The sequence below is a fragment of the Limulus polyphemus genome, unplaced genomic scaffold, assembly GCF_000517525.1.
Source record: "Limulus polyphemus unplaced genomic scaffold, Limulus_polyphemus-2.1.2 Scaffold411, whole genome shotgun sequence".
In the NCBI taxonomy this organism is placed as follows: domain Eukaryota; kingdom Metazoa; phylum Arthropoda; class Merostomata; order Xiphosura; family Limulidae; genus Limulus; species Limulus polyphemus.
This window is the reverse complement of record NW_013666021.1, coordinates 4,185-29,598: the sequence shown is the minus strand read 5'-3', so window position 1 is coordinate 29,598 and position 25,414 is coordinate 4,185. Positions and strand designations below refer to the sequence as shown.

Below are 25,414 nucleotides of genomic sequence, written 5' to 3'. Positions count from 1 at the left end.
TAAGCATGAAAACTTATTTTATTAGCACTTACTTCACAAGTCCTTTAAAACTTTAGACAACATTCATACATTTCTACACTGAAGTAACAAGTATTTTTACGTACAAGTTTGAATAATTATTTTCCTGGTGCATTACGCAAATTTCACACGAAAAGAAAGTCATTTCATTTATATATATATATATAACACAAACACCACAATTCCAACATCCTATATGTATGATTTGCAGTTTACAAACCTTTTAATGCACAATAAAATAAAAAAACTATTTATTCTAAAAATTATACAAAGTCAATAAAATAAAATCAGAAAAAAAAGGATATGGTTAATTAAGAAACATATAAATGTCTTCAATGGAAATAAGTACAACTACTTAAAAGAATGATGTTACAAAAACAACACGAAATTGTTCGCAAACAATAAACAGCTGCTAAACTATGAAATTAAAAGAAACTGAGTAGCTATATAACGTAATATAAAACTAAAGTAACTTTGGCTCTGTTCATGCAAGAAGTGATAAAATTCACTGAAACTTTAATGAGCTATCCTATCTTAACTGCAGTAAAATTCCAAACAAAAATCTTAGCATTGATCAGGTTTATTCTTGTTCTATATCGAAATAATGGAGCATCTTGAAACGTCATATATAAGGGTTCAGAATTTCACAGGTTATTTAGAACTAAATAATATAATGTCCATTAAATTTGTTAGAATTTAAATGGTTTGTACATTAAATACCAAGCAATCTATGCAAGTCATATTAAAACACTCACATATCAAAATCATTTCAATATTATGTTTTAAGTTTTCATACACTTACCACATTTTACAATACACACAGAAACACGCCAACCTATAATAGCTCTACGGGTTACTTATGAATTGTGACATACAAACGTTATTTATAGAAAAATTAAAATATTAATCAAACATTAAACACAAACTATTCTCACTTTCTAGACCTAATCATCACCATTTTAATGGTAGATATGTAATATATCATTAATTAGTTTCACTTACAATGCAATTTATATTGCTACATCCTATCAATTCTTCTTCAAGCCACAGTTTTAGTTTTTATTAACATTTTCTGATTTATAACTGTATAAAAGAAAATTTCAGTAATGTATACTGTAGTGAAGTAACATAGTTCGTTTAGATATATCAACACAAACCAATACGAAAACTCGTCCATAAATCCACATGGCACACGGATATACTTACTAAGACACACACACACAATTCATTTTCCTACAATATGTTAAGGATTGACAATTTATCTTTTTAAGGTGTTACGTTTCAAGCTAATTCATCGTTTCAAAAATTAACGACAAAAGTAGATTTCGGTATATTATATATTTTTTAAAGTTTTGTTGTTGTTGAGCACAAAGCTACGAAAGGAGCTATCGAAACCCGGTTTTTAGCGTTATAAGCCACTGGGGGTATTTTCTGAAAGAGTAAAAACTTAGCCAGCTCAAGATTCGAGCCCGCGAATGTACATAATAGTACAGTTTCAGTTTTTACATAAAAAATTCTAGCTTTACTGTGAAAGAAAAAGTAAACTATTAAGTATTTATGAAAATCGATAAGATCATTAAACTAAAACATGAATCGATGTTTAGGATTACTGCTGTTACTTGTGCTTAATATTTATGGTCACAAAAATGTTTTAACGGCTTCATGCTTTTGTATTTCCCATTCCCAAATCAAAACAGTACCCGAAAGTTAACAGTAAATTCTTAAAGGAAATATTTCTACGTCTGTAAAGATGTTTAGAAAATGTGGCACAAGTTATTTTTGAAATTCATGATAGCCGACCAACAACTGTCGACAGAAGGCGCTGGCATTTAAGTATTTCGAGGCACATCACTTTCTAGATCTAATTTATTTGTTAACGAGTTTTTGTTGTATGAATATTTTATATTCCAATCAAATTTCAGTAACACCTGAACTGCAACCCCGAGACAAAGTTAGTATTAAAAAAGTTAAATCCAAAAAGCTGATTGAATCAAATAAGTGTTCTTTTTTGTGGAAAACATTTTAAATTTAAAATGTTTACCCTTTTCCTACGTTTTATGGTATTAGCCTTAAGGCTATTATTTTTTTTTTTTATAGATAAAAGCTATAAAGGTACCCAAACGGTTAAAAAGCTGTTGGAATTTAATTGAAAATTTATTGATTAATATTGTAACACTACGGTTATCTTTTCATAAAGAATAATTAAAACCACTTTGTAATTTCTATCGTTACAAATCAGATCTATCTTTACATTTTTTTATCAGTTCAAAAGATTTTCGTACAAATTCCGTTTTATTTTTACCGCAAAATATTTTTAAATAACACCAATCAAAGTTTTATAAATTAGATAACTTGATAAACAATTACCAAGGTGTCTGATAAAACGTATAGAGTACCACGCCTTTTTAAAATTTTGGTACGTACTGATAAAATGTATATAAGGTATAGCTTATGTAAATGTTCAGTAAAGAACAACATAATTATCACTCTACAAGGGTATTAATGCAATAACGCTCATCAACGTACGCAGTGTCCAATTGGAACATAGTTTCTAACCTAGAGCTTTGTTTTGTGGCTGTTCACTTTCAATAAATGTCTGAATCAAACTAGCAGGGATTAAACAAATCTATGTAACTCGTTTCACACTGTTCAAAAACGTCAAATAAAACACAGTTTTTATTGTTAAAAGTTCAAGACATACTTACTGCAAGTGCAAAATATTTTCCTTCAATACACAACCTGGTTTTCAAACAATAATAAAAAAATTGCTACTTAATTTAGAGTGAAACTATATTTTTCACACAGCAATCGGTAAGAATGCCTTTGATAAGAAAAAAAAACAACATGTTTACAAATACCAGTATCAGATTTTGTTTCTGTCACTAGAAACAAAAAATTGAATTACTTCCAATTCTTTTTCCAAATACCCATTAATAAATGTTATTTGTACCCACCTAGAGATTCAAAATTTTCAGATATTTCAACATCTGTTTAAGCTGAATAAGCGACATGACTTCAACCCTATTCACAAATGTAGAAAACAAGGTATGTACTTACACATCCTACAAAAACAGTGTTGTATGTCTAAAAAAATACAGGAAACTAAAACATTTTAACATTGCTTAAAAACGTCAAAATCTAAGCTAACAGATTTACAAAAAACAGATTTTGACATTTCTAAACACTAAGCTTAGCATGAATGAAACTGTATATATATTATACTGAAATAATACTGTTACTCAGTCACACTACACGTACTTTAAAGAAAACTGTTATTAATATATCTGTAAAGTTAAGTGTTTTTAGATGCCGAGGTAATTGCATATTTATCCTTCTACTCTTCAAAATAGTCTGAAATTCTGTGCGAAAGCTCAAACCCCATTATGCCTCAATTTTTTTTAGCAGATTTCGCTTCTAAACCATATGTTTCTTGAGTTGCTATGTTTAGTGTATATTTGCATAAACTAATGCCATGAATAAAAGTCAGTAATGAAACACTGATTAAATATAATAAACTGCTAAAACAATGATGCAGATTCAATGTTTACATACAATGGAATGGCTACATTCAACAACAATTAACGTTTTGTTTTGTAATCATACAATGCACACATGTTGTTGTTTTTATTATTATTGGGTAAACTAAATAGTGTATATATAAAACCAGTTCGTCTGCACGGAAGATGAACACATTCATTCATGGAACTAATACCAAAAAAAAGCAACACACACATGATCTGTTTGTTTACAGCATTCTTATTAGACCTTTTGCCAACAAGAAAAGTATCCGAAATTCTGAACTTCAGTTTTTGTATACTTAAGCAAATTCTCACATCACCCATTAAAATCCACAATCTTAGTTGTCCAACATTTCCAGCCAGTACCAAGTTTTGATTAGCTAAGTTGCTACAAAGTGATAATGGCTTATGGAGTTATTCTTAAACAAGTAGTCAATATGAAAGACATGGTTTCAGTTCTTTCTACGGACTTAATCAAAAGTATATCTCAACAGTGGAAGAGCAAGCAATATGATCTGTATTTTAACTAACAATGTTTTAATATATGACTGAGCTGTGTAACTAAACTGAGTTGACTAGATTTATAAATGGGTGATTATGATGTGGAATAAAAGAAAACAAGTTGTAAGTTTCCACTGGACTTCTTGGCTTTGTCTTACTAAGGTTTCACAGCATTTCATGAGTAGAAAGTGAACTGCTTGCATTCCAAGCTAACCCACTACAAAATTAAAAGCATCGTATTTGTAAATACTTTTAAAATAATCATTAATCTCAAAAGGAGTCGTTCTGGTCCATTTTACTTTTTCCTTCTTTTCAGTTCACTTGTTACTATTTGTTAAGTTGATGTTTCAATCTCTTCTTCGGTCTTGATTTCTTCCATTACATGATTGGATCCTTCTTGTCCTTCCTAGAATATCACAACACATATATGAACATTTTTCAGTTAATTGAGATAAAACAAAATATTAACTACTGTCAAATGTGAACAGTCAATAGAATGTATTTTTTGTATAAACACAACTGTTAGATACATAAAAACTGTAATTCATGCTTTTTATATGAGAAAACCTAAAACAAATTGCAAATTATTTTTTTAGATTGAACTCAGTATATGAACACAATTATGACTGAGGAATTTCATTTTAAAAGAGTAAAATTAAAACAAGAACACCAAAACAACTATAAAGCACAATCATTTAGCCCAAACAATTCTTTCTGAGAATGGATGTTTTTCATGAAATTTCAAAATCCTTTTGTCTAACTCTTGAACTCTAGGGCAAGAAAGAACTTGCTGCACTGTGAATGTAAAATTTTTTTAAAGATTTTATTCTGAACTATTTATATAATGACTAATACTGAAAGAATGAGATATAATAAATTTACACAAAAACAAATGAACTGCTAAATGTTGAACACAATTCTGAATGGTTGCTCCAACATTTTCATAATATAAACAATATTCAATACACCATAAGATTTTCTTAGCAATTTTCAAGCTCATTTTAAAAACACTAAAAATTTTATGTTAATTTCTGGTAGCCTTTTGGCTTGAAAAAAATTAAACAGAGTTAATTGTAAAATTCTGCATTAATCTAATTTTTTAACAAAGAGTAGCATTCTTGAATTTGATAGATTTATAAAACAAGCTGTTTGTCATATTTCATTTTTCGATTTCAAAAAATAATGCTGAAAAAATGTCTAAATTAGCACCAGCTATAAATAAAATATGGCAAGAAATGTTTAGAAACCTCTATTTTTTTGTTGAAGATCTGTTTATGTTGATTAATTCTAATGAAAAAGATTAAAAAGTAAAACAACTAAAGCTAAAAAATAATGTTTTGAATACTCAGGACAAATTTTTATTCCCTCAATTCATCAGTAATGTCAATAAAATATTACTTCACAAAACACCATCTGTTGGATAAGAACAGCTACTTTTCACAAAAACCCATTTCTTCAAAGATACTACTTCATCAACTGACTGATAATGCTTCATTTTCACAACACAATATCACTCCATTAAATGAAGTTATGATGTCATCCTTGATGTAAAAATAGTTCTTACACATTTATATAACCATTATGCAATTAACTAGGTAATATAACATCAACAATCCTTTTGTATGAACTTGGTGTTCTTAAAGGGTATGTATACATATATATATAAATTATACAAATTAAAACCAAAAGAAAAAGAAAGAAAAGAAAAATAATACTTCAAATTAAATAGTTTGTCCTTTTGAAACCCACAAGCAGGTTGAAATACATACAGTTTGGTCACAGTCCTCACAAAACCAGGTATAGCCTCTTGGTTTAGGGGATTTCTTCACTGGAGGAACCAGACAGTGGAAATGGAAGCAGTTCTTGCACTCATCACACCTACAGCAGCCCCAATGTACAGTACCTCCCATAAGTTCAACTCAAGAAACAAAACAAAACCCCAAAAACTAACCCTACCAAAGTAATGATAAACAACTAATAAATTAATTTAAAAAAATTTGGATTCTTTACCCTTTCTTTCCATGCAGACAGTTATAAAAAACAAATAAAACAAACACAAAGATAACAAAATCTGAACATATGAAAATGTTGTTATGCAGAGGCATTTTAAATCATTTCCAAGCTAAATATTTGTAACAAAAAATATTAAATATTATGCTACTATATAATAAAAATATATAATTTTTTTCATTACTTATTAGTAGTTTGGCAAGTATATATCTTTGGAAGTTATATAAATCATGTAACCAACAGTATGGCAGCAATCTATAAAGTGATGTTGCTCCTATTGAGTAGAAATTACTCAAAAACAGACTACAGAAACAAGTCTGCAAACTTCAGTGGACAGAAATTTTAAAACCTAGCACTCAAGAGCTTTTGCAGTTAAAGTTTAATGTGCCACAATACTGTCAACGAGTTACAAATCAAGAAAAGATTAATAGATGTGATATGACATCACAACCACACTGATAATTTACATCACATTTTTTCTATCTGATATATTACAGGTTTCTAATAAGTAGTGCATAAAAACAGTTCAACTAATACTATTTGTTGAATGCCATTCCTGAACATGCATTTTGCTTAATACTAGACCTTCTTAGGTCAGCTGATTTAAACCTTGTGCAAGATTCTGATTTAAGTTCACGAGATTACATTTGTATTCAAAAGAACTGCAGTCTGTGATTGTATTTGATTAATGAAGTTTGTTTGTGTGCATGTGTGTTTACTAAATGAATTGTGGTATTTACACCATACTAAACCAAGTTTTATGTCTAAACATATTTGAGTCACATGTAAGTCTTAATTATTAATTACAAGTGTAGTAGGAGATGGGAATGGTAGATTTATAGAATAGCTACAGGTCTGCAATTTAAAAGGAAATTATTTGACAAGAGTGCCTCATTGTTCACAAACACATACAAAAAAAAGCTAGAACAAATATTCTAGGAAACATGTTAATCAGAATAAGTAGAAAAAAGCAGGACAATATCAAACTACTATAAACACCAGTCATTTAAGTTTTGGTCAGGAAGGCCAGACTATACATGGGAAAGAAAAGTCAAAACCCTAAATCAAAAACTTATTAAATCATCATCCTGAATGAATGATAGAAATGATGATCCCGAATAAGATGGCTGTTGATCAATTGGAATGAATGATAGAAAGGATGATCCCGAATAAGATGTTCTCGTGTTCTTGTCCAACATGTATAATAGGTGAAATCAAAAAAGAAGGAAATAAAAATTACAAGTTGTAAGATTCAATAATTGCCAGTCTGTCTGTCTGTCATGTATTTTCTGAATGTTTAATCATAGGAACATACACACGTGTATGTGTATGCTTCTTTTCAAGAATACATTATAGGAAAATTATTAATTATTTGCAATTCCTAAAATTTCATATCGATATTGAAAGAAATATTTTGAAGATAGGAGCATGAAGGCAAAAAAATGCACGAAGAGAGGAATGTGATTATGTATATATATTTATTTACTGGTATTGGATTTATACAAATAAAATTATTTGAATCGAATATCTCCTCTTCAACAGTGGCTTTTTTTTTTTTGCATTCAGTAATATGACAAAGAATGGTGGCACCCAGCAGAAAAAAAAAATCTCCAAACCTTGGCAAACCTGAGCACTTTATTATGCTGGATACATCCATTGTATCCAAATCCAAAATTTTTGACAACAATGCAATGTAGTCAGTCTCTTTTGCTTAAAAACAAAGGCAATGTAATTTTGCTTATTGAAATAACACAAGGAATGACAAAAGATGGTTGTAAACCGCTCAATAGACAATCATATTGCATTTATGCTATGATCCAAGGCATTGGGTTGATTGCACGTTTTTTATTTTTTCATTACTACTTTTAGGAAAATTACCATCAAATTGTTGCAAAAGGTGCCTGCTAGTTAAGTAATACTGTGTTTGTCAATGTTTTAAATATTCATTAAACATCTAATATAATTACATGTTACAAGTTTCACTAACAGGTACAATGCTGTTGTTCACAAATAATTCATATATATATATTTTTTTTTGAAAATCTATCAAAGAAGAAGAATTTCACATTAAAATTACATAAATCTTCAAAGTTAAAACCATCAACATTAATACACAATAACGAGTTTATGACTTACGTACTTGAAAGAGTTCAGAATTCTTCTAAAGTAGAAAATTTTGAATTGGCCACTACGATTAGTTATATATATCATTGGTGATTTACTATGCCAGTTTCTGTAATTAGACTAAGCCTTATGAAGGATTATAAAAGTCTCTAATATATGACCACTATTTATAAAATATTCTGAATAGCCTTTTATTTTTATAAGAATGTAGTGGAAATAATGTTACAAAATAGTAGTACACTTCATAATCTAGATATTAAAAGACTTCTACATGTGTAAGGAGTTAAAATGATGCAACCCATTTCAATTTTCAGTCACATTGTACAAGTCACCATTTCAAAACAAATGCAAGTTTGCTCATTTTATTCTCTTGTTGAGAACAGCACATGTAGATTCTCCATAGCACTTCACAAATGTAGTGCTTTGTTTTTCATTCCATTATAACTGAGAAGTTATTTTCCACTGAAATACAACATTGAATTTCAAGTCAGAAATTGCCCACATTACAGCTTTAAATTACATGCTACTGGCAAATAGTATGCAATCATATATCCATACAGTACAGCTGATCATAAGAATATTCAATGTTTCCATTAGCCTCCATAAAAAACAATAAAAAAAGGAGTTACTATAGAACAGGAGTAAAGGTAATTTTTTTTTAAATGATCGTGTGGTTCTTTAAACAGACACTGCAGCTTCAATTAATATCTTTCAAACTAGACACATAAAACCAACACTGTGAAATTTAAACACACCGTAGAAAAATATTTGTCAATGGTGACATCTTGAACATAAAAGAGCATTGAAATATACAAGGCAAATTGCTTTAAACATCTAACAGAGCTAGATGAAATCAGTCTAGGAAGTTAAACTTATGGTCCCTAAACATATCCATAATATATTTTGGTTACATAGAAATTAACCAAAAGAAAACCTGACTTATGGGGTTCGTGTGTATCTTTAGTGAACCAAATTATTTGGGTTTTGTTAGACAGAATATTAGCAGCCAAGATTAAATATACAAGTTTCCTCAACACTTTATCAGGGTGTGCTAGGACGAGAACGCTATTAAGTTTTCTCTCGTCATTCACTATAAATTTGATCAAAAGGGATACAATACAAACATTAAAATATATTTAATAATAATAATGTATGCATGCATGTACAATATATCTATTTACTTCATAGGTAAACTGTTCTAAAAACTTTCTAGCAACCTTGTGAATGATGCATTATGTGATGTGTAACTGGTTTTCACTTAATACATTACATATAATGAAGAGCTAACAGCAACTACTTTATCCAAATAGTTGGATATTTCTCTAATAAAACCTTATAAAGATCATTTGAACAAAACAATGGTCCTTAACTGTTATTCTGTTAGAGAGGTTTTAGGCATTTCTTTGTATTTTCAGAGCTTACCATGCTGTAGCTGCATTTTTTTGTATATTTATATTGTTATGATTGTTAAAAATAACTAAATTATTTCAAAAAACACAAGTGTACAGATTCTGGAAAACTTGCATAATGACCACCACTAGCTGCAAATGGATTAAAACAAGTTTTCAGTTACATTGTTGTTTAAAAAGATTACCGTTATTGCCATGGCAAAATGATGAATATTTCTTCTGTATTTTTCTGCTATAATATCTACATAACTGAATGCCAAGTAGAATATGTTTTATTCCAAGTTAAATCATAAACTATTAATAATTTAACATTGGATTTAAGTATTAAAACTAATACCATGTAGTAATAATTCAGAAAATTGAAAATAATATTGTTTAATATCTGAATCTATGAACATCAAAAACAGCTTTTAACTCCAAATTGAGTTAACAAAATATGTTGTGGCTTTGGAGAAGTTAAAAACTATCAGTCTTATAGCCACTGAAACTTTAGTGATAAATAATATTAAAACAGTATTGAATAAAAGTACAACAATTATTCATTTCCTAGCTATTAATTGCTATAAAACAAACTCATACTTCAAGAATAACAGTCAGCTTAAAAAAAAAAAAAGGCTAGACAACTGATGTTTTTTTCACTACCACCTTATAAAAAAGTTTGTATATTAATTTTATTATTCAGCCCACTTAGCAAGATTTAACAACATTTCCAACACCAATATGAATGTATTTTCAAATGTTAGATTAAGATTAGATTTGATATTCTGGCTTAAAACTTGTTAACACAAACACACACTACTTTATGGTCTCTAAAAATACAAATTTCTTTCAATTCATACAAACACCTTCTTCTTCACTTAGATATAAAAAATAAAATTTTAAAGTTATTTAAGAAAAGATTTATCAACAGCATTCAGAAAGATGAAGGGCACTATAAAAACAAAGACCAGTTATGGTAATTATCGCTATTCCCGAGAAAAAACTTTTTTGGAATTTCAATGCCTAAAAGGTGAAAGTAGATCAGTATGAACAAGAAAAAAACTTTTCCCAAGAAAAAACTGTTTCTTGAACTTTCAATACCCAAATGGTGAAACTAGATCGGTATGAGCAAGAAAAAAAAAACATTCTCAAGGGGAAAAAAAAATGTTTCTTGGACTTTCAGTATCTAAAAGGTGAAACTAGATCAGTATGGGCAAGAAAAAACTATTCCCAAGAAAAAATGTTACATTGACTTCCAATACCTAAAAAAGTGAAGCTAGATTAGTACGAGCAAGAAAAAAAAAATCTATCTTGGACTTTAAGTATCTAAAACGTGAAAATAGATCAGTATGAGAAATTTCCATGACTGGAAAGTTTTAATCAAGTGTGCCAAGTCCAATTAAAGCAAAATTTATTGTTATTTAGAAAACAATAATTTGGAAAAATCAAATATAACTGCCTCAACTAACAGTTAAAATCCATATTAAGTTTTATCGCATTATACACAACCAATATGGTTTAATAAACTGAAAAATAACAAGGATATTGTTCTCATTGTATTACCAAAGAATGATGCCTCATATTTATCTACATAGCAATAAAAACACAAACCTCACAAGGTTGGTGTTGCTACCGGATTCTCCACAACGAACACAGTCAGTTCTTAGGTCTTTTTCTGCTGCTTTACGAGTAGGTGTTGAACTAAGCCTAGTCACTATCCGTAAAGGCTTAAAAATATAAAAGCTTGTTACTTATTCATAACTAAAATCAATCAAGACAGTATGATTGTGAGAGAGGAGGATTATGATTTGTGATGAAGAAGTTTCTATATCAATATATATTTTTTAAATCTGAGAGTAGAAAATTTACATTCTTCATTCAGCTGGATAATACAAAAGAATTCTATGTTATATTCCAAATCTGTTAAAACATGAGCCTTAATTTATAATTTTCAGCAAGCTAATTAAACTCTCAATAAAGAAATTAAAACAGTTTGATAAAAAGGAGCAAAGGTGTTACCAATACAACTTGTATATATGTTTAATATATAAAACAGACTGTAAAAAAGACATTGGCTGTTTTTAGGATGTTGAGGGCAGTAGGTTGGCTAGAAGCTGATCAAACACAACAAAAGCCATTGTAGAATAGTTACAAGTCTTTCAAATTGTGATTAGTAGGATGTGGATGTAAGTTAACCATTATTTGACAATATGGGCTCAAAAAAAACAGTGATTCTCAGAAGCAATACTTAAAAGCAGTAACTGGATGATAAATTAGCATGCAAATGGTTAAAAACTGGTTTCATAAGGGTAGGCCTTTAGGCAAAACGACTAATGACATTATGAGTAAACTGGAATGGATGGCATATTTTCTCTAACTTGTCACCACCAAAGAACTAATTTTCAGCAGTCAAGAATATGTGGATGAATGTTTTACTCGGATATAAATCACACTTCACAGTGCAGTCACATCACATATAAGACATGTACACATCTGAACAGTACCAGGCCTATATCCAACACAAATATATCAAAGATGTTTGGGCAGAGATCGGTAGTGGTGGCCACAATATCCTTTATGGGTTATGACATGTAACTATGAATATTATATGATATAGAAACAGTCATACAACCCTTAGGTGCAACTGATCAGAACTTTCCTTTGATCTATAATACTGCACACCCTCCACCATGCTCAACTGTTTTAACACTTCCTGGATTAAGAGGGTATCAAACAAATAAACTAGCCAGCACGCTCACTGAACTTGATTCCAACTGAACATGTACGAGTTAAATTTCCCCTCCAAGCAATAACAACAAACTGGAAGCAAATCTGATGAAGTAATGAGCCATATTACTCCAACAGCTCAATAATTCACTATTTTAAGCTTGCCACATTGGAATTGTTTAGTAGACTGCTGCCCAATGAAGGCTCTGGAAAGAGGGCCAAAAGCTTGCAAATAAAAAAAGTATTCTAACATAGAGAAAGTATGTGTATAATTCTACAAAACAATTCATTTTAACTAAAACAGAATGTTCTTATTTTATTTCATGAAAGTTGTTCTATTATTAGCCCAAAAGAATTTATATTTCCACACATATATCATAAAGCTTCAGTAATTTATATAAAAAAACATTTAATGGAGGTTAGCTATGTGGAATTAATCTCATGTATCTCTTATGAAGTAATAAACTGAAAACATACAATATTCATTTCACAACTAACCTCCTCTAACTTTTCCTCAGTTTCAGACAAAAGGACTTCTGCTTTTCGTTTGGCTGACACTCGAAGACCACCTCGACGACGACGGATATTTAATTTTTGTTTAGATACTTGTTTTGAAGAAGAGCTGTAAGTGGTATTTTCAGTTTCTTCTGTGCTTAGTGTGGAGTCTTTTGTGTCTGACACATCCATGCTTGTTTCTGTCTCTTCTCCTGGAAAACTGTCCATAGAATCAGCAGACACTCTCAACTGCCTTTGCTGTCTTCCTCTTCTCATTACCTAAAGCAGTTGAAGCAAAAACGGTTGAAATCAGTCACACTTTATACAAACTTTTCAACAGCTTATATGATTATTTAAAATCATTTACATGTCATGTGTGATTACAAAATACACCTAAACACACCCTTACACCATCACAGAAACTGCTACTACTCGTATCATTGACCTCTTTCTATACCTGGTACTAAATCCATAGTGTCAAGTGTAATACAGGTTTTTTTTATTTCTCAAATAATATATTAATTGTAGCATTTAACTTATCAATCTGATAAAACAAAACAATTTTTTAACTTACTGAAAGAAAAAAAAGCATAATTCTGCAGTGTTTTGAGGATTACACTGATTAGCATCACATGTTCAATGGCTTGAGTGTGCCTAAAATTCCAATAATTATTTTTTCAATGAAACTATAATTGTCTATATTATTCTAATAATGTCATACTCATTTTCTCGTCTATTCACACAAACTTTTACATACAAAGAAAGTAACTGTTAAAAACTAGAGGGGAACTCAGTAGAGTGCATACCTCTGCCACACAACATTGATCATGATCATATTCAGCTTTTAAAAATTTTAAAATGTGTCCATATGTCCATCATTATCAATGAACATGGATTAGTTCTGGCAGGACAATGAGGAATAATATTCTACATGTGTTCACCAAGTTTCATCAAAATCTGATAATTTTTGACTGGGTTATGGAGCAAAAATAGTGTGAAAAACCAATCCCATGTTAACAAATATGGACTTTTTGGATTTTCATGACCTTGACCCCCCAAAAACAATCACTTCTAAGTTGGGTCATAGTCCAACTTTGATCCAAATCCATTCAGCCATTTACGAAATCTTGCTGACAAAACACACACATACACAGTGGTGAAAACATAACCTCTGCCACTGAAGGTGACAGAGGTAAATAGAAAAAATAAGCTGGATTTTTGAAAATATGATTAATTTTTATATTAATTATTTATATTTGTTACTTATCTTTACTTAATGAAGGACTTGTGCAAAAAATAGCATAAAACACTGATGAACTGCAAAAGCATTGATCAGTAGGGACACAATTTCCACTTGTATCCTAGGTCCTATACTGATAAAGGCAATATTTTTCCAACTACATTATGGGTCAAGCTCGGTTTCTCTCTAACAGTTTTAGTTTGTTTTCAATAACTAAAGAGTTCTTGTATGCGTTGTTTGATTAACAGTAAATTTATGAACACACACAAATAGTTTTTCTGCCATCTGAATAGTTTGCCACTGCAGAATTCCTAGCTTATCATACTCACTAACCCTAAATATCTTTACTTTTTATCTTCTTCTGTAAGAATATCCAGTAGATTTGAACATACATAATGTAACACAGCTATCTACCACTTACCCTAGTTTTGAATTGCTGATTAGAGAGAAGTCAAGCAGCTGGCAGCACACACCAACTCTTGAGCTACTCTTTTATCAATTAATACTAGGATTGATTGTGACATTAAAATGCCTCAACAGGTGAAATAGCAAACCTGTCTGTTGGTACCAGGTATCGAATCCATGAATAATTCATGAGGCAACCACCATAACTACCAGACCATAATACAGCTATTACTACTACTGCTGACGCAAATGTAAACAATGGTATGCATGTCTTGTGCTCTAATCTGAAGTTACGCAAATACACAGTGATGCTTGTTGTTAGTGTTTACCTTGTTTGGACTAAATAACAGTATAGCTTTAACATAGTCTACTCCTTACTTATTAAAATGTTAAATGTAACCAGTGTTAGTTAGGGTAAGGTTGCTTTAAAAACAAAAGTTATGGCAAGTTAATATTCATCATGCTTTATTCACTCAAAAAAAAAAAAAAAGTTTGATTGCTGAATACCTTGCTCATTTAACTGCATTTGACAAAAATTACAAGGTATATACTGAGTTAACAGCCAAACAATATGTTAAACCATTAAGTCAACCTATTTATACACATAGAACTCCATTTAATTACCACTAGATCTAGCTAGATAGAAAGTACTGAGTAGAGAAAACAAAAGTGTTATTGTTGTCGTATACTGCTCAAACATTTCTTAGTACAGTTGGACTTCTCCGTTTCTCACACACTTGTGTTTCTCCAGTTTCACCCAGCTTGGACTATTAAAATCTAAGTTTACAAGAATATGCCCAAGTAGCATTTTGCAGAACCAACAAAACAACATGAGTATAAAAATACTTTTTTTTCCCATCTTATGGTTTTCCAATTTCATTTGTATGACCTGTTGAACCTCCTAAATGCATATCAAAAGTTTTTTAAGGTAAATGCTTATATTTCATTTCTCTCTCTTTCTCTACAAAATTACTAACTGCAGCTATTATCATCAACATACAGTGCAATGAAATGTTTAAAATTAAGAAACAGAAAAAACGTACTAACCTTTTAATTTGTTGTAGAATATCTTAAAAGATCTTTTGGTTATATTCATAATTTCAGGGCTTTTCCTTTTCATATATAGTTAATTTTTAATGTTTTATTTTCCTTCCCTGTTCCTTAGATTTAATTACTAATCTCAACACAAGTCAACGGTGCCTCAGGGAATAATAACAGTATCTTCAGTAGAGATGCATAAGCCTTGAGAACTGATGCAAAGTATGATATATACTTTAAAAAAATGTTTAAATCTTTCAATTATGCATTTTAAAACATAAATAATATATAATTAACTAAGATATAAAAGTAAGACCTACATACAATTTAATTGTCTCTAACTATAACATATTTAGCTAAAAAAACTATGCTATTGGGGATCAAGCAGCCAACAATACTACAGGCAACTGCACACCAATTTCTAAATAACTGTTGTTGGCTTATAGTGTAAAATGAGCACTTTCTAATGACTATAGTATAGTACAATGAAATGTTTAATATTAAGACATAGGAAAAATGTATGTACCTTTTAATATTTCATCAAATATTCTTAAAACATCATATTTTGGTTATATTTTTAACTGTACACATTTACATTTTCACATATAGTTTATTTTTAATGTTTTATTTTCCTTTCCTTTTGCATTGTTATTATTTATCATGACATACATCAATGGGCATAGAAACTTTAGCAATCTGCAGAATGTGTTGGCACGCGTATATTACACTAACTCTTGTGAACTGAGAAGGCATTGGGTTATATAAAAATAATTATTAAACCTTTCAAATATGCTTCTTAACACATAATTAAGTAAAATATAAGATGAAAACCTAAATACAATTCAACTGTCTATCTAACTAACATATTTCTAGGTGATAAACAATGCTATCATGAGAGAATAATCAATTAGTTGGATGTACTTGATTAATAAGCTGAACAATTAATCAATTAGCAAATTCCACCGATCATAAAGCTTTACTACTAATAATAATAAAACCACTAATTGTATTCTCAAGGGGATGAAAGTTTATCAAATAAAAACTTTTGCTTTGGGATGAGCAGAAAAGAACTAAAGAAAAATTGATAAGTACTTTGTTAATGTATAGTTTTAACTTACTGCTGATCAAGATCTTATACGACTGTTTCACTGTATGCAATAATAGTCACCAATAAAACCACTCTTATCATTTCAAAGCCAGTTTTATAAATGACTAGCTGGATTACCCGTCCATTGGATGAGTGAAATAAAAACTTGTTTGTAACAAAGGATAGGAAATTGTACTTCTCTTAACATAAAGTGCAATAACAATACATAAAGGTACCAATGCTGAAAAGAAAGACATTCGGTTTTCAAGAATTCTATCAATATGAAATTAGATGGGGGGGTGTCCAACCTTCCTCATCTAAATACTTCGCACAATATTTAACAAAATGATGCTATGTGAAAATAAGTAATATCAAATATAATTTTCAAAGCAACAAACAAGGTATTCATGATGTACTTAACATAAAAACTTCAAAAGAATAAAAAAGCTCACGATGAAACAATAAGTTTATCTTCATATTTGCAGCAAAAAAGGAAAACACCTGGAAAGCACTTTTTTTTAGTATAGTTGAAAAATGCTTTTCCCATTTATAAAATCCACAATATTCACTAAATGAGTTACAAAATTACAAACTACAATGTCTGAAAACTTTTTTTTTAAACTGGTACTCACCCTTCTCTCCACTAAAGCTGGCTTGTTAACTGGATTGAATTTTGTTGGGCCTTTGACATGATCACGTAACTTTCGTGGTGCATTTGGGTCTACTTCTTCCTCATGGTCATCCTCTTCAGTCTTGTCACATTCGCTACACTGCCTAAGTAGGAAAATCTGTTAATAGTAAATATGCTTTCATGGGCATTTTACATTTAATATTTCATACTTACAAAAAAGGTTTTTAACAAAAATATCAAAACTTATAAGCTATGATCACATGATACACACACACACTTATTTCGATTATGCATGATGCATAAAAAACTAGTGCTAAGACTAATAGGTTTAATTGATTATAACATTTACAAAATGTAAGTTTGTCTTTATCATATTACATTACTCAAGTCAAACATTAATGCATTGTATTATAAACATTCAAACTGATCTAACTCATTACATACAATATTAAAGCATTGCAATAGAAGAAAATATTTCTTTAAAAACTTTGTCACTGTAATTCACTTTTAAAAAATATTTTTTGAAAATATCAGGTATAAAATTATTGAGAGAAAAGAATAACCTACTTGTGAAATAATAGATTTTACTTGTATTCATTACGGCATCACTTAAATAAACTTTTAAAATTAGAAGTGCGTGTATATATATATATATATATATATATTAAAAAAAAAATTATTTTGTGATTATTTCAACATGTTCCAAAAGAAAATAAGTGATTGTGACTTTCCTTAACTTTTTTCAAAGTATACTATGGCATTCATAGCTTCCTAGGACGAAAGTCAAAATATATTTGAACAAAACAGCACCAATTTGAACTCTGTAATTTCATAAGTATAGTTTTATAAAAACAATTAGCCAATCACTGTTCCTCAACTTTGGTATTATATAAACTTCCAACATCTCATCTTTGAAACATCATAGGCTTATGATCTAAACACATAATGAAAGATTTTTTTTCTGTTCTTTTCAGAGATCAGTAAAAAGGATAAAAGCTCAGCTTTGTGTTATTTTGCTAGAAGAAGAAAAAAAAGGTTGCAAACAGCTTCTACCACAATTACAGTCCTGATTTTTTTAAAGCTTGCTTTATCACATCATACTTCGTTTCAACTGTACCATTGCACTATGATAAGAAAACAAATGTTTCATGTGGAATAAGATCAGGCTGAGATTTGTTTGTAGTAGTGCGATGCTTTGCACTCAACTGTATCAAGTTTTGTTTTGCTGACAAGGCCACCTGTTTGTTAATCCTTATTGGCCAAAGAAACTGCTAGAATGGACAAAAAAAAAAAAAAGCTTGTCTGTTGAATAATTCAAAAGAATAAATTAATAGCATAAATGAAATACATGAAAAATATAGGTTCCCTGTAGTGAGTAAAAGACAAAACACCATACATTATTATATATCTATAATGAAATCTTCTGGTCAAAAGTTAATTTTTTTGTTGTCTTTCAAAATTTGTAGTGCACACGGGAGGGATTTACACATTTTGATTAAAAGGTTGGAGAAAAACGACCTTTAAACTCCAGATAACTAGAAAATAACTTTTTATTTGAACCAACATTTCATCATGGTTAGTACATACAAATGATTGATTCATATAAAAATTAAAATAAGCTTGCTTATAATGTTAGTAATGGTAAAAAAGTTATATTTATTGTATGTCAGTAACAGTAAATACTTTGAAACAGCATGTGATGAAATTCTTGAATCAAAACAGACAAAATTTGTAGTTTTATAGAATAAAGACTTTAACTGAAAGGTTTCTAAGAATTGAGAAAGATGTAAAAATCAGTAATTGAACTACAACAAAGGTAAGCGTATACTTCTTAAAGAATAACATTTCATAAAGAAATCTTTTTGAATTTCCATAGCTGAGAATTCGTGCAAGTGTGATATAAAAATATGATACTAATTTCCAAAGCTGAAAATTCATGCAAGTATCATATCAAAACAAGAGGGAATCCTCAGTAGCCGTGGCACTTGAAATTATTTTAGGCAGGATTAGAGTAAATTAATCCGAGACCACGGACGTGGTCAAACAACTTTAAAACTCAGAGCCATTCTATGAGCACTATGCCATGGCTAACAAGTTATTTTACTTCACAGAAGCTACATAATCTTAGTATCTTCAACTCAAATTGCAAACAATTTCATCCAGTAGTTTTGTTTTTCCAATGCAATAAAACAAGCTATATGACAGGTGTGTCAAACCAAGGCACACGAGTAATTAAGGATTAATAACCTAATACACATTCAAAACTAATTTGTTTAAACGTCTAGGGAATAACAAAGTAATTTCAGTTTTAATTAATTATCGTTCCGAAGAAATGTATAATAATTATGGTAACTTTAATGCATATTTATTCAAATATTTTAGTTATATCCCAGCAAAACATTACAAATAAATCCTAAAAAAAAAGTCAACCATTCAGTTAATTTCTGTAATCAATTTCTATTAATATTTGTAATGACAATAAAAAAACATACAACACTAAATCAATATCATGACCAGCTAATAATTATGCTCCCATAAGCCTGGCTAGACTGAAAAGATGCTCTTTATGTAACAACCACATCAAAGATACACATGCAAACATATAATCACATATCTTATGTTACTATTAAATTTACCTGGCTAGACTAATGAAAACTGATATTGTTCTAACTCAAATGATCTGTTACAGTATCTTATATTATTATCTTACCCAGGCTAATGAAAGCCAATACTGTCCCAAATTGCAGTTCTCATCGAATCAAAAAATGAAACTTTAAATTATTTCTGGTTTTATGTAACATTACTGAGTAAGCCACCTGAAACTTAGGAAAATTGATGTATCTAATTTCAAGTATTAGATATGATTAACCCTACTGACACAGGTGGGGGTCAGAGGGCATGTCATCACATTTATAGGCTTGCATTCAAAATTTTATTTAACTATTATTTTATAAATGTATGTCTAAGTTTGGCATCAATATTTTTGTTTATAATTCAATTTTAGTATTATATATTAGTTAATTTCTTAATTTGAAAGTAAATATTAAAAAGAAAAGGCTAAATATCGATTTTTGTGTGTCATGTGGTATGTCACCTTCTGAGTTTCATGAGATTACATTTTATTGTGCTGACAGCACAACGTTTAGTTTCTTATGAATTAGAAACAAATTTACAATATTGGCAAGCTATAATATAAAATAAGAGCCCCCCCTACCTTCTCTATTTGCTGAGATATCTCAATATTTAGTGAATCAACCATATTGACTCTGCCCACCACTTGAGAAGACTTGTTTATCTAGGCCTACTTTTGTATACCAATAACTTTATAACCAACTGAAAGCTCTACATTTCTTCTACATAATTCTGTTAGTCTTCCCAAGTTATTTAGGAGAGAGAAGCTCTTATATCATTGGAAAGTTTGAAATATTATGCTCAAGGATATTTACTGAACAGAAATTAGATTTTTTAGACCTAAATACAATTTAGTTAATTTTTGGGTTATCGGTACAGTAATTTATAATTTTCCATCTCCACACGTGAAGTTGGACAAGTATAACCCACTGGTGAAAACAAGGACTTCATTGCATCGTAAGTAGTAGAGATCATTGTTTTCCAAATATTTTTTTTATTTACTGACATTTAAGTATTTATTTGAAAATAATAATAATAATAATAATAATAATATATATTTTTTAGACCTAAATACAATTTAGTTAATTTTTGGGTTATCGGTACAGTAATTTATCGATATATGTAAGAGATTTGTACTTTTTTTTTTTTATTTTAAATGAGTATAATTGTTTATTGAACTGGTGTTATTTTACTATTTACAATGAGGTAGAATAAAAACAAATTATAAAAACTAAGGACTTGGTAATTTAGGAAATGTTTATTTATGTAATTTGAGAAAGATAGAATGCCTTATAAACGTCAAAGAAATACATTTATCACTGAAAAACTGATCTACACATGAAGAGGATCATCTTTACGTACAAGTGTATAGATTAAGGAAAATTTATACAAAAATGTTTTGTAAAAAAACAAAGTGAAAACTAAGAAAAAAATGGAGAAGTTTTAGAACATATTGTACATTCAAACAAAAAAGTAATCTCTGAATAATTTGTTTCTAAAGTGATATGTAAGAAAGCTAAGCCAAAAATACCAGTTCAACCAAAACAGATCATATTCATATTACTGGAAACTATAAATTAATTGGTTACTGTGTAAGCATGGTAATGTAGGAAATAGGATGTTCATAAGCACTTACACACGTTTACATTTCACTAAATCCGACCACCCAGAAGGATAACTAATATTCAAATATCTACCAAGTTTATTGGATCACTGGGACTTTCTATAAAGTCATAATGTAAACATTTTATAATACTTTAGACAAATCATTATACTGTCAACAAGTTGATAAATCCTATCCCACTGTGTTTTGAAAGCAGGGAAATTTCTGAGAATTGCACCACATGAGCTTATTTGATATTGACAGTGTCAAACCAAGTAAGGAGTGTGATTCATTGCTTTATATTTGCCAGATTTTTACTTCAGCTGCTAACAGTAGAACAAACATAGGAATTAGGAGTGAAAAAGATCAAAAGAAACTCTCAGGAGATTTACTTTGGAATTTAGTGTTCCATACTGATAAACGACAGACAGTACTATTCATTTTGTTTCATCTAGTTTCTAAGCCAGCTCCTAACAATAAAAGTACTGCAGAAAATAAGTGTGAAAAGGTGAGAAGTATAAACTCTGACCATAAGTTCTTTGTGATCAATACTAACAATACATTTTGCACTTTGCAACCTTTATTTTCATTATACTTTGATTACTTGTCTTACAACCTGGAAAATCAAGTATAATGTAAGAGTAGAGAAAATGACAGATAAAATATAAAGCTTTACTGAAAAGTGTGTTTGATATTTAATTATGACATTTTTATTTTTCTCTTGTTTTATTTATTTATTTATTATTATAAAAATAACTAAAATGTAAAAAAAAAATAGAAATTTATTAGGTAAGATAATAAAAAAAATAAAAATCTTCATGGGGTATACCAGCGAGTAGCTTGCGCATTATGGTGTTCAATATGGTAAGTGAGATGCACGTTCGCTGTGTAATTTTCAACTTGTGTCAGGGTATTTCTAGTCAGACACAATTCAAAGGTCAATAAAATAAAAAAATAATATATATAAAAATAGATGCATACTGTTATGAGAATTAAGCTATTTAGAATAAACATTTGTGGTTCCACATTACAATTTGCAGTCATTCTAAAACAAAAGAAAGGATAATTTAGATTTATTTCCTAATTTTTATGATGGTTATAAGGTCAGTCAAATCATCTAAGACCATATAGTTAGGGTAGAGAAAATAGTAAACAAAATATAAAATTGTACTGAAGGAAAAACATTTGAAATGTGTTTAGGATGTTTTAGAGATTATGCAAATGAAATCTGAGATGAAAAGAAGTATTTTTAATCTTAACATAAAAATCACTTTGCACACAGACTATTCAAAACAAATACTCAATATCTCAAGGGCAAATTTTTTTTTAGTTTATCAAAAATACTTCACTAAAACATCTGATTTTTTGTATGTAAAAGACTTGTAATGTTTACTGAAAGTCTGACAAATTTTGTGAAGATACACATATTATATACAAAAGTTAGTAGTATCAAAACTATAAGGACTTTAAATGAGTACAAAGTGGTAACTTCATTGTTGTGTGGAAAAGAGTTAAATGCTTTAATGGTAAACAGTGATAGGCAATAGTTTAGAGCAATTTCAGAATCCTTGATTATAGGAATGAAAGAAATTTAAAAACAAATTCTTATATGAAGTTGTATGTGGAATACAAATCACTGCACAATGGGCAAATGATCAATTCTTTTAGTCACCATAGATTGTCAACTCCAGAATGACTGTGATTACTTATTGTCATATCTCTGTAAAAAGAGTATTATAAATAATTTATAGCAAAGTATTTATATATGTAAAATTCTGTGTTTCTTACCAGCCTTGAGACTTGGTCTTCTTTGGCATTCGAGTGAGTGGTGGATCTAAACAATACAGGTGATAATGAAGTTGGCAGCTGTCACACTTTGCCAGTTGGTGTTGGTCTTTTGACTGGTGACAAATTCCACATCTACTAAAACATACTAATTGTAATATATAACAACCAAAGACTTATTATATTTATGGACAGAAATATTTAAAGAACAGAATCTAAACTCTGACAACACTTTTTAAATAGTTTTAATAAGCTCTTAACCTCCTTTCACTTTAATATATCTACTAGGCATTGTTGATATATGCATTCATTAGCTGACTACAATTTAGTAAAAAGAATTACAGAATATGAACAATAGTAATTAAATAAAGAGCCAACTGTTTACCCTCTTGCTACAAATAGGTTAAAGTGAGCATGTCATGATCTTTCACAGATACATTGAAAATTTAAATTAATTTATTATCAACACATATGAAAAAACTTGACACCATAACGTAGTTATTAAATCACATTTTAATATTAGTTTTAAGTTATTAATTTTTTAAAGAAATCTCAATTTTCCCTTTAGAAAATTGGGTCATTTGTTCTTTCCTCTTCTCTAATCTATTCATCACCCTTCTCTGAAATAAGGAAATTATCATAAATTTCTCATTATAATAGAGGCAAAGTCAAATGTTTATAGCTTTCAATCATATTTGTTTACAGAACCATAAACTAGAAAATCAGACCCACTTGCCACACCCACCTGTCACATCCTCTCTTTCATAAATTGCCAATAGTTCTCACTAACATTTTATACTATTTACAACCAGTGCAAAGCCAAATTTTTAATCTATCTAATGACATATTATATTATGCTGTTTTCAGTACAGAGTATCTTGTCTTCAGTTTGAAGGTTTCTATCTTGGTGCTAAGATCAAGAATATTGATGAATTTTTTAAGGCTCCTATGCAATAGTTAGAAAGCCAGTTTGCTTTATGTATTATTATTTTGTGTTCTTAGATGCATTATTTAAATTAATAAAAATCATTTAGTTGTACCATCAATATACAAAAAAAGGGGGAGACTTAAGTTTCAACTGCAAAAAACAAGAGATCAAAGGTAAGTACTATATTTCTTGTTTTTCATGTATATATTTTATTTATTGTTATAAAAGTAACTAAAACATAAAAAATACATTAAGTTAGATAAGGTTAGTTTGGGTAAGATAATGAACAATAATAATAAAAAAAGATATTCACAAGGTATGCTCATGAGTAGTTCACGTGGTATGTTGTTAATCCTATATTCCTGGGCATCATCTACAGCACATCACAAGGTTTTAGTGACTTACATTCAAAATGTTATTAAACTACTTTTTGTTTATGTTATACCAATTAGCATAGTGTAAAATTGTAGCTAATAATCTACATTTTAATAGTATACATGTTTTAAGTTCTTAATTTTATAAGGCAATATTTAAAAAAATTCTTAATTTCCCCCTAGTGTGAGAAATGTACATATCTTCTCTAGGCATCCCCTCTTCTCTATTTTATTCACCAGCCTTTCAATATGTATGAAATTTAACGTAAATTACTCACTATAAAATTGTCATTGCTCAGAAAAAACCATAATTTTTATAGCCTTCAACTTTGTTTGGTTACAGAGCCATCAAATAAAAAGTCAGACCCCTCTTGCCACACCCACCTGTCACATCCTTTTTTTCACGATTTGTTACTCTCTTACGCTTAATTCTATATTAGGTATAACCAATAGAAAGCCAAGGTTTACATCTATTAATGACCTATTATATTACGTTGTTTTCTGCATGGAGAATTGTCAATTTCTCTATTACTACAAACTTTATTTCCACAGGAAAGATAATGACTACCTTGGATGAACTTGTAATGGCTCTTGTCGCATAGTTATAAAGCCAGAATAATTGTGATAGTTAAGGGAAGTTGTCTGCTTTTTGCATGTTATTATTATATGTTTTTTGATGCATTACATAAAACTTATTTAGTCCATTACCATCATCAGTGTAAAAAAAGGCAGGGTTAAGTGTCATCGACAGTTAATAGAAAAAAAAAAAAGAAGAAGAAAGAGAGAGAGAGAGAGAGACCTGGGTAAGTTACTTTTTCTTTGTTTTTCATGTTTATTCTTTATTTATTATTATAAAAGTACCTAAATGACAAAAATTGGGTATTTATTTAGGTTAGTTAAGGTTAGATTAG

General features: G+C 29.5%; 1 protein-coding gene across 2 annotated transcripts; it reads right to left on the bottom strand.

Annotated features, from left to right (window-relative positions):
* LOC106458065 (PHD finger protein 14-like) lies at window positions 1-23,430 on the bottom strand. 2 transcript variants are annotated; one of them, XM_013917520.2, is made up of 6 exons: window positions 23,205-23,430; window positions 17,184-17,325; window positions 12,785-13,060; window positions 11,171-11,286; window positions 5,807-5,915; window positions 1-4,443 (listed from the first exon to the last, which is right to left on the bottom strand). In XM_013917520.2, exons 1-6 carry the CDS (start codon window positions 23,231-23,233, stop codon window positions 4,372-4,374), a joined length of 744 nt encoding a protein of 247 aa, XP_013772974.1. In that variant the 5' UTR covers window positions 23,234-23,430; the 3' UTR covers window positions 1-4,371. The 2 variants fall into 2 exon arrangements, with proteins under 2 accessions (XP_013772974.1, XP_013772975.1); XM_013917521.2 differs by lacking the exon at window positions 5,807-5,915 and having other exon boundaries at window positions 23,205-23,428.
* Window positions 23,431-25,414: the final 1,984 nt, after the last annotated feature.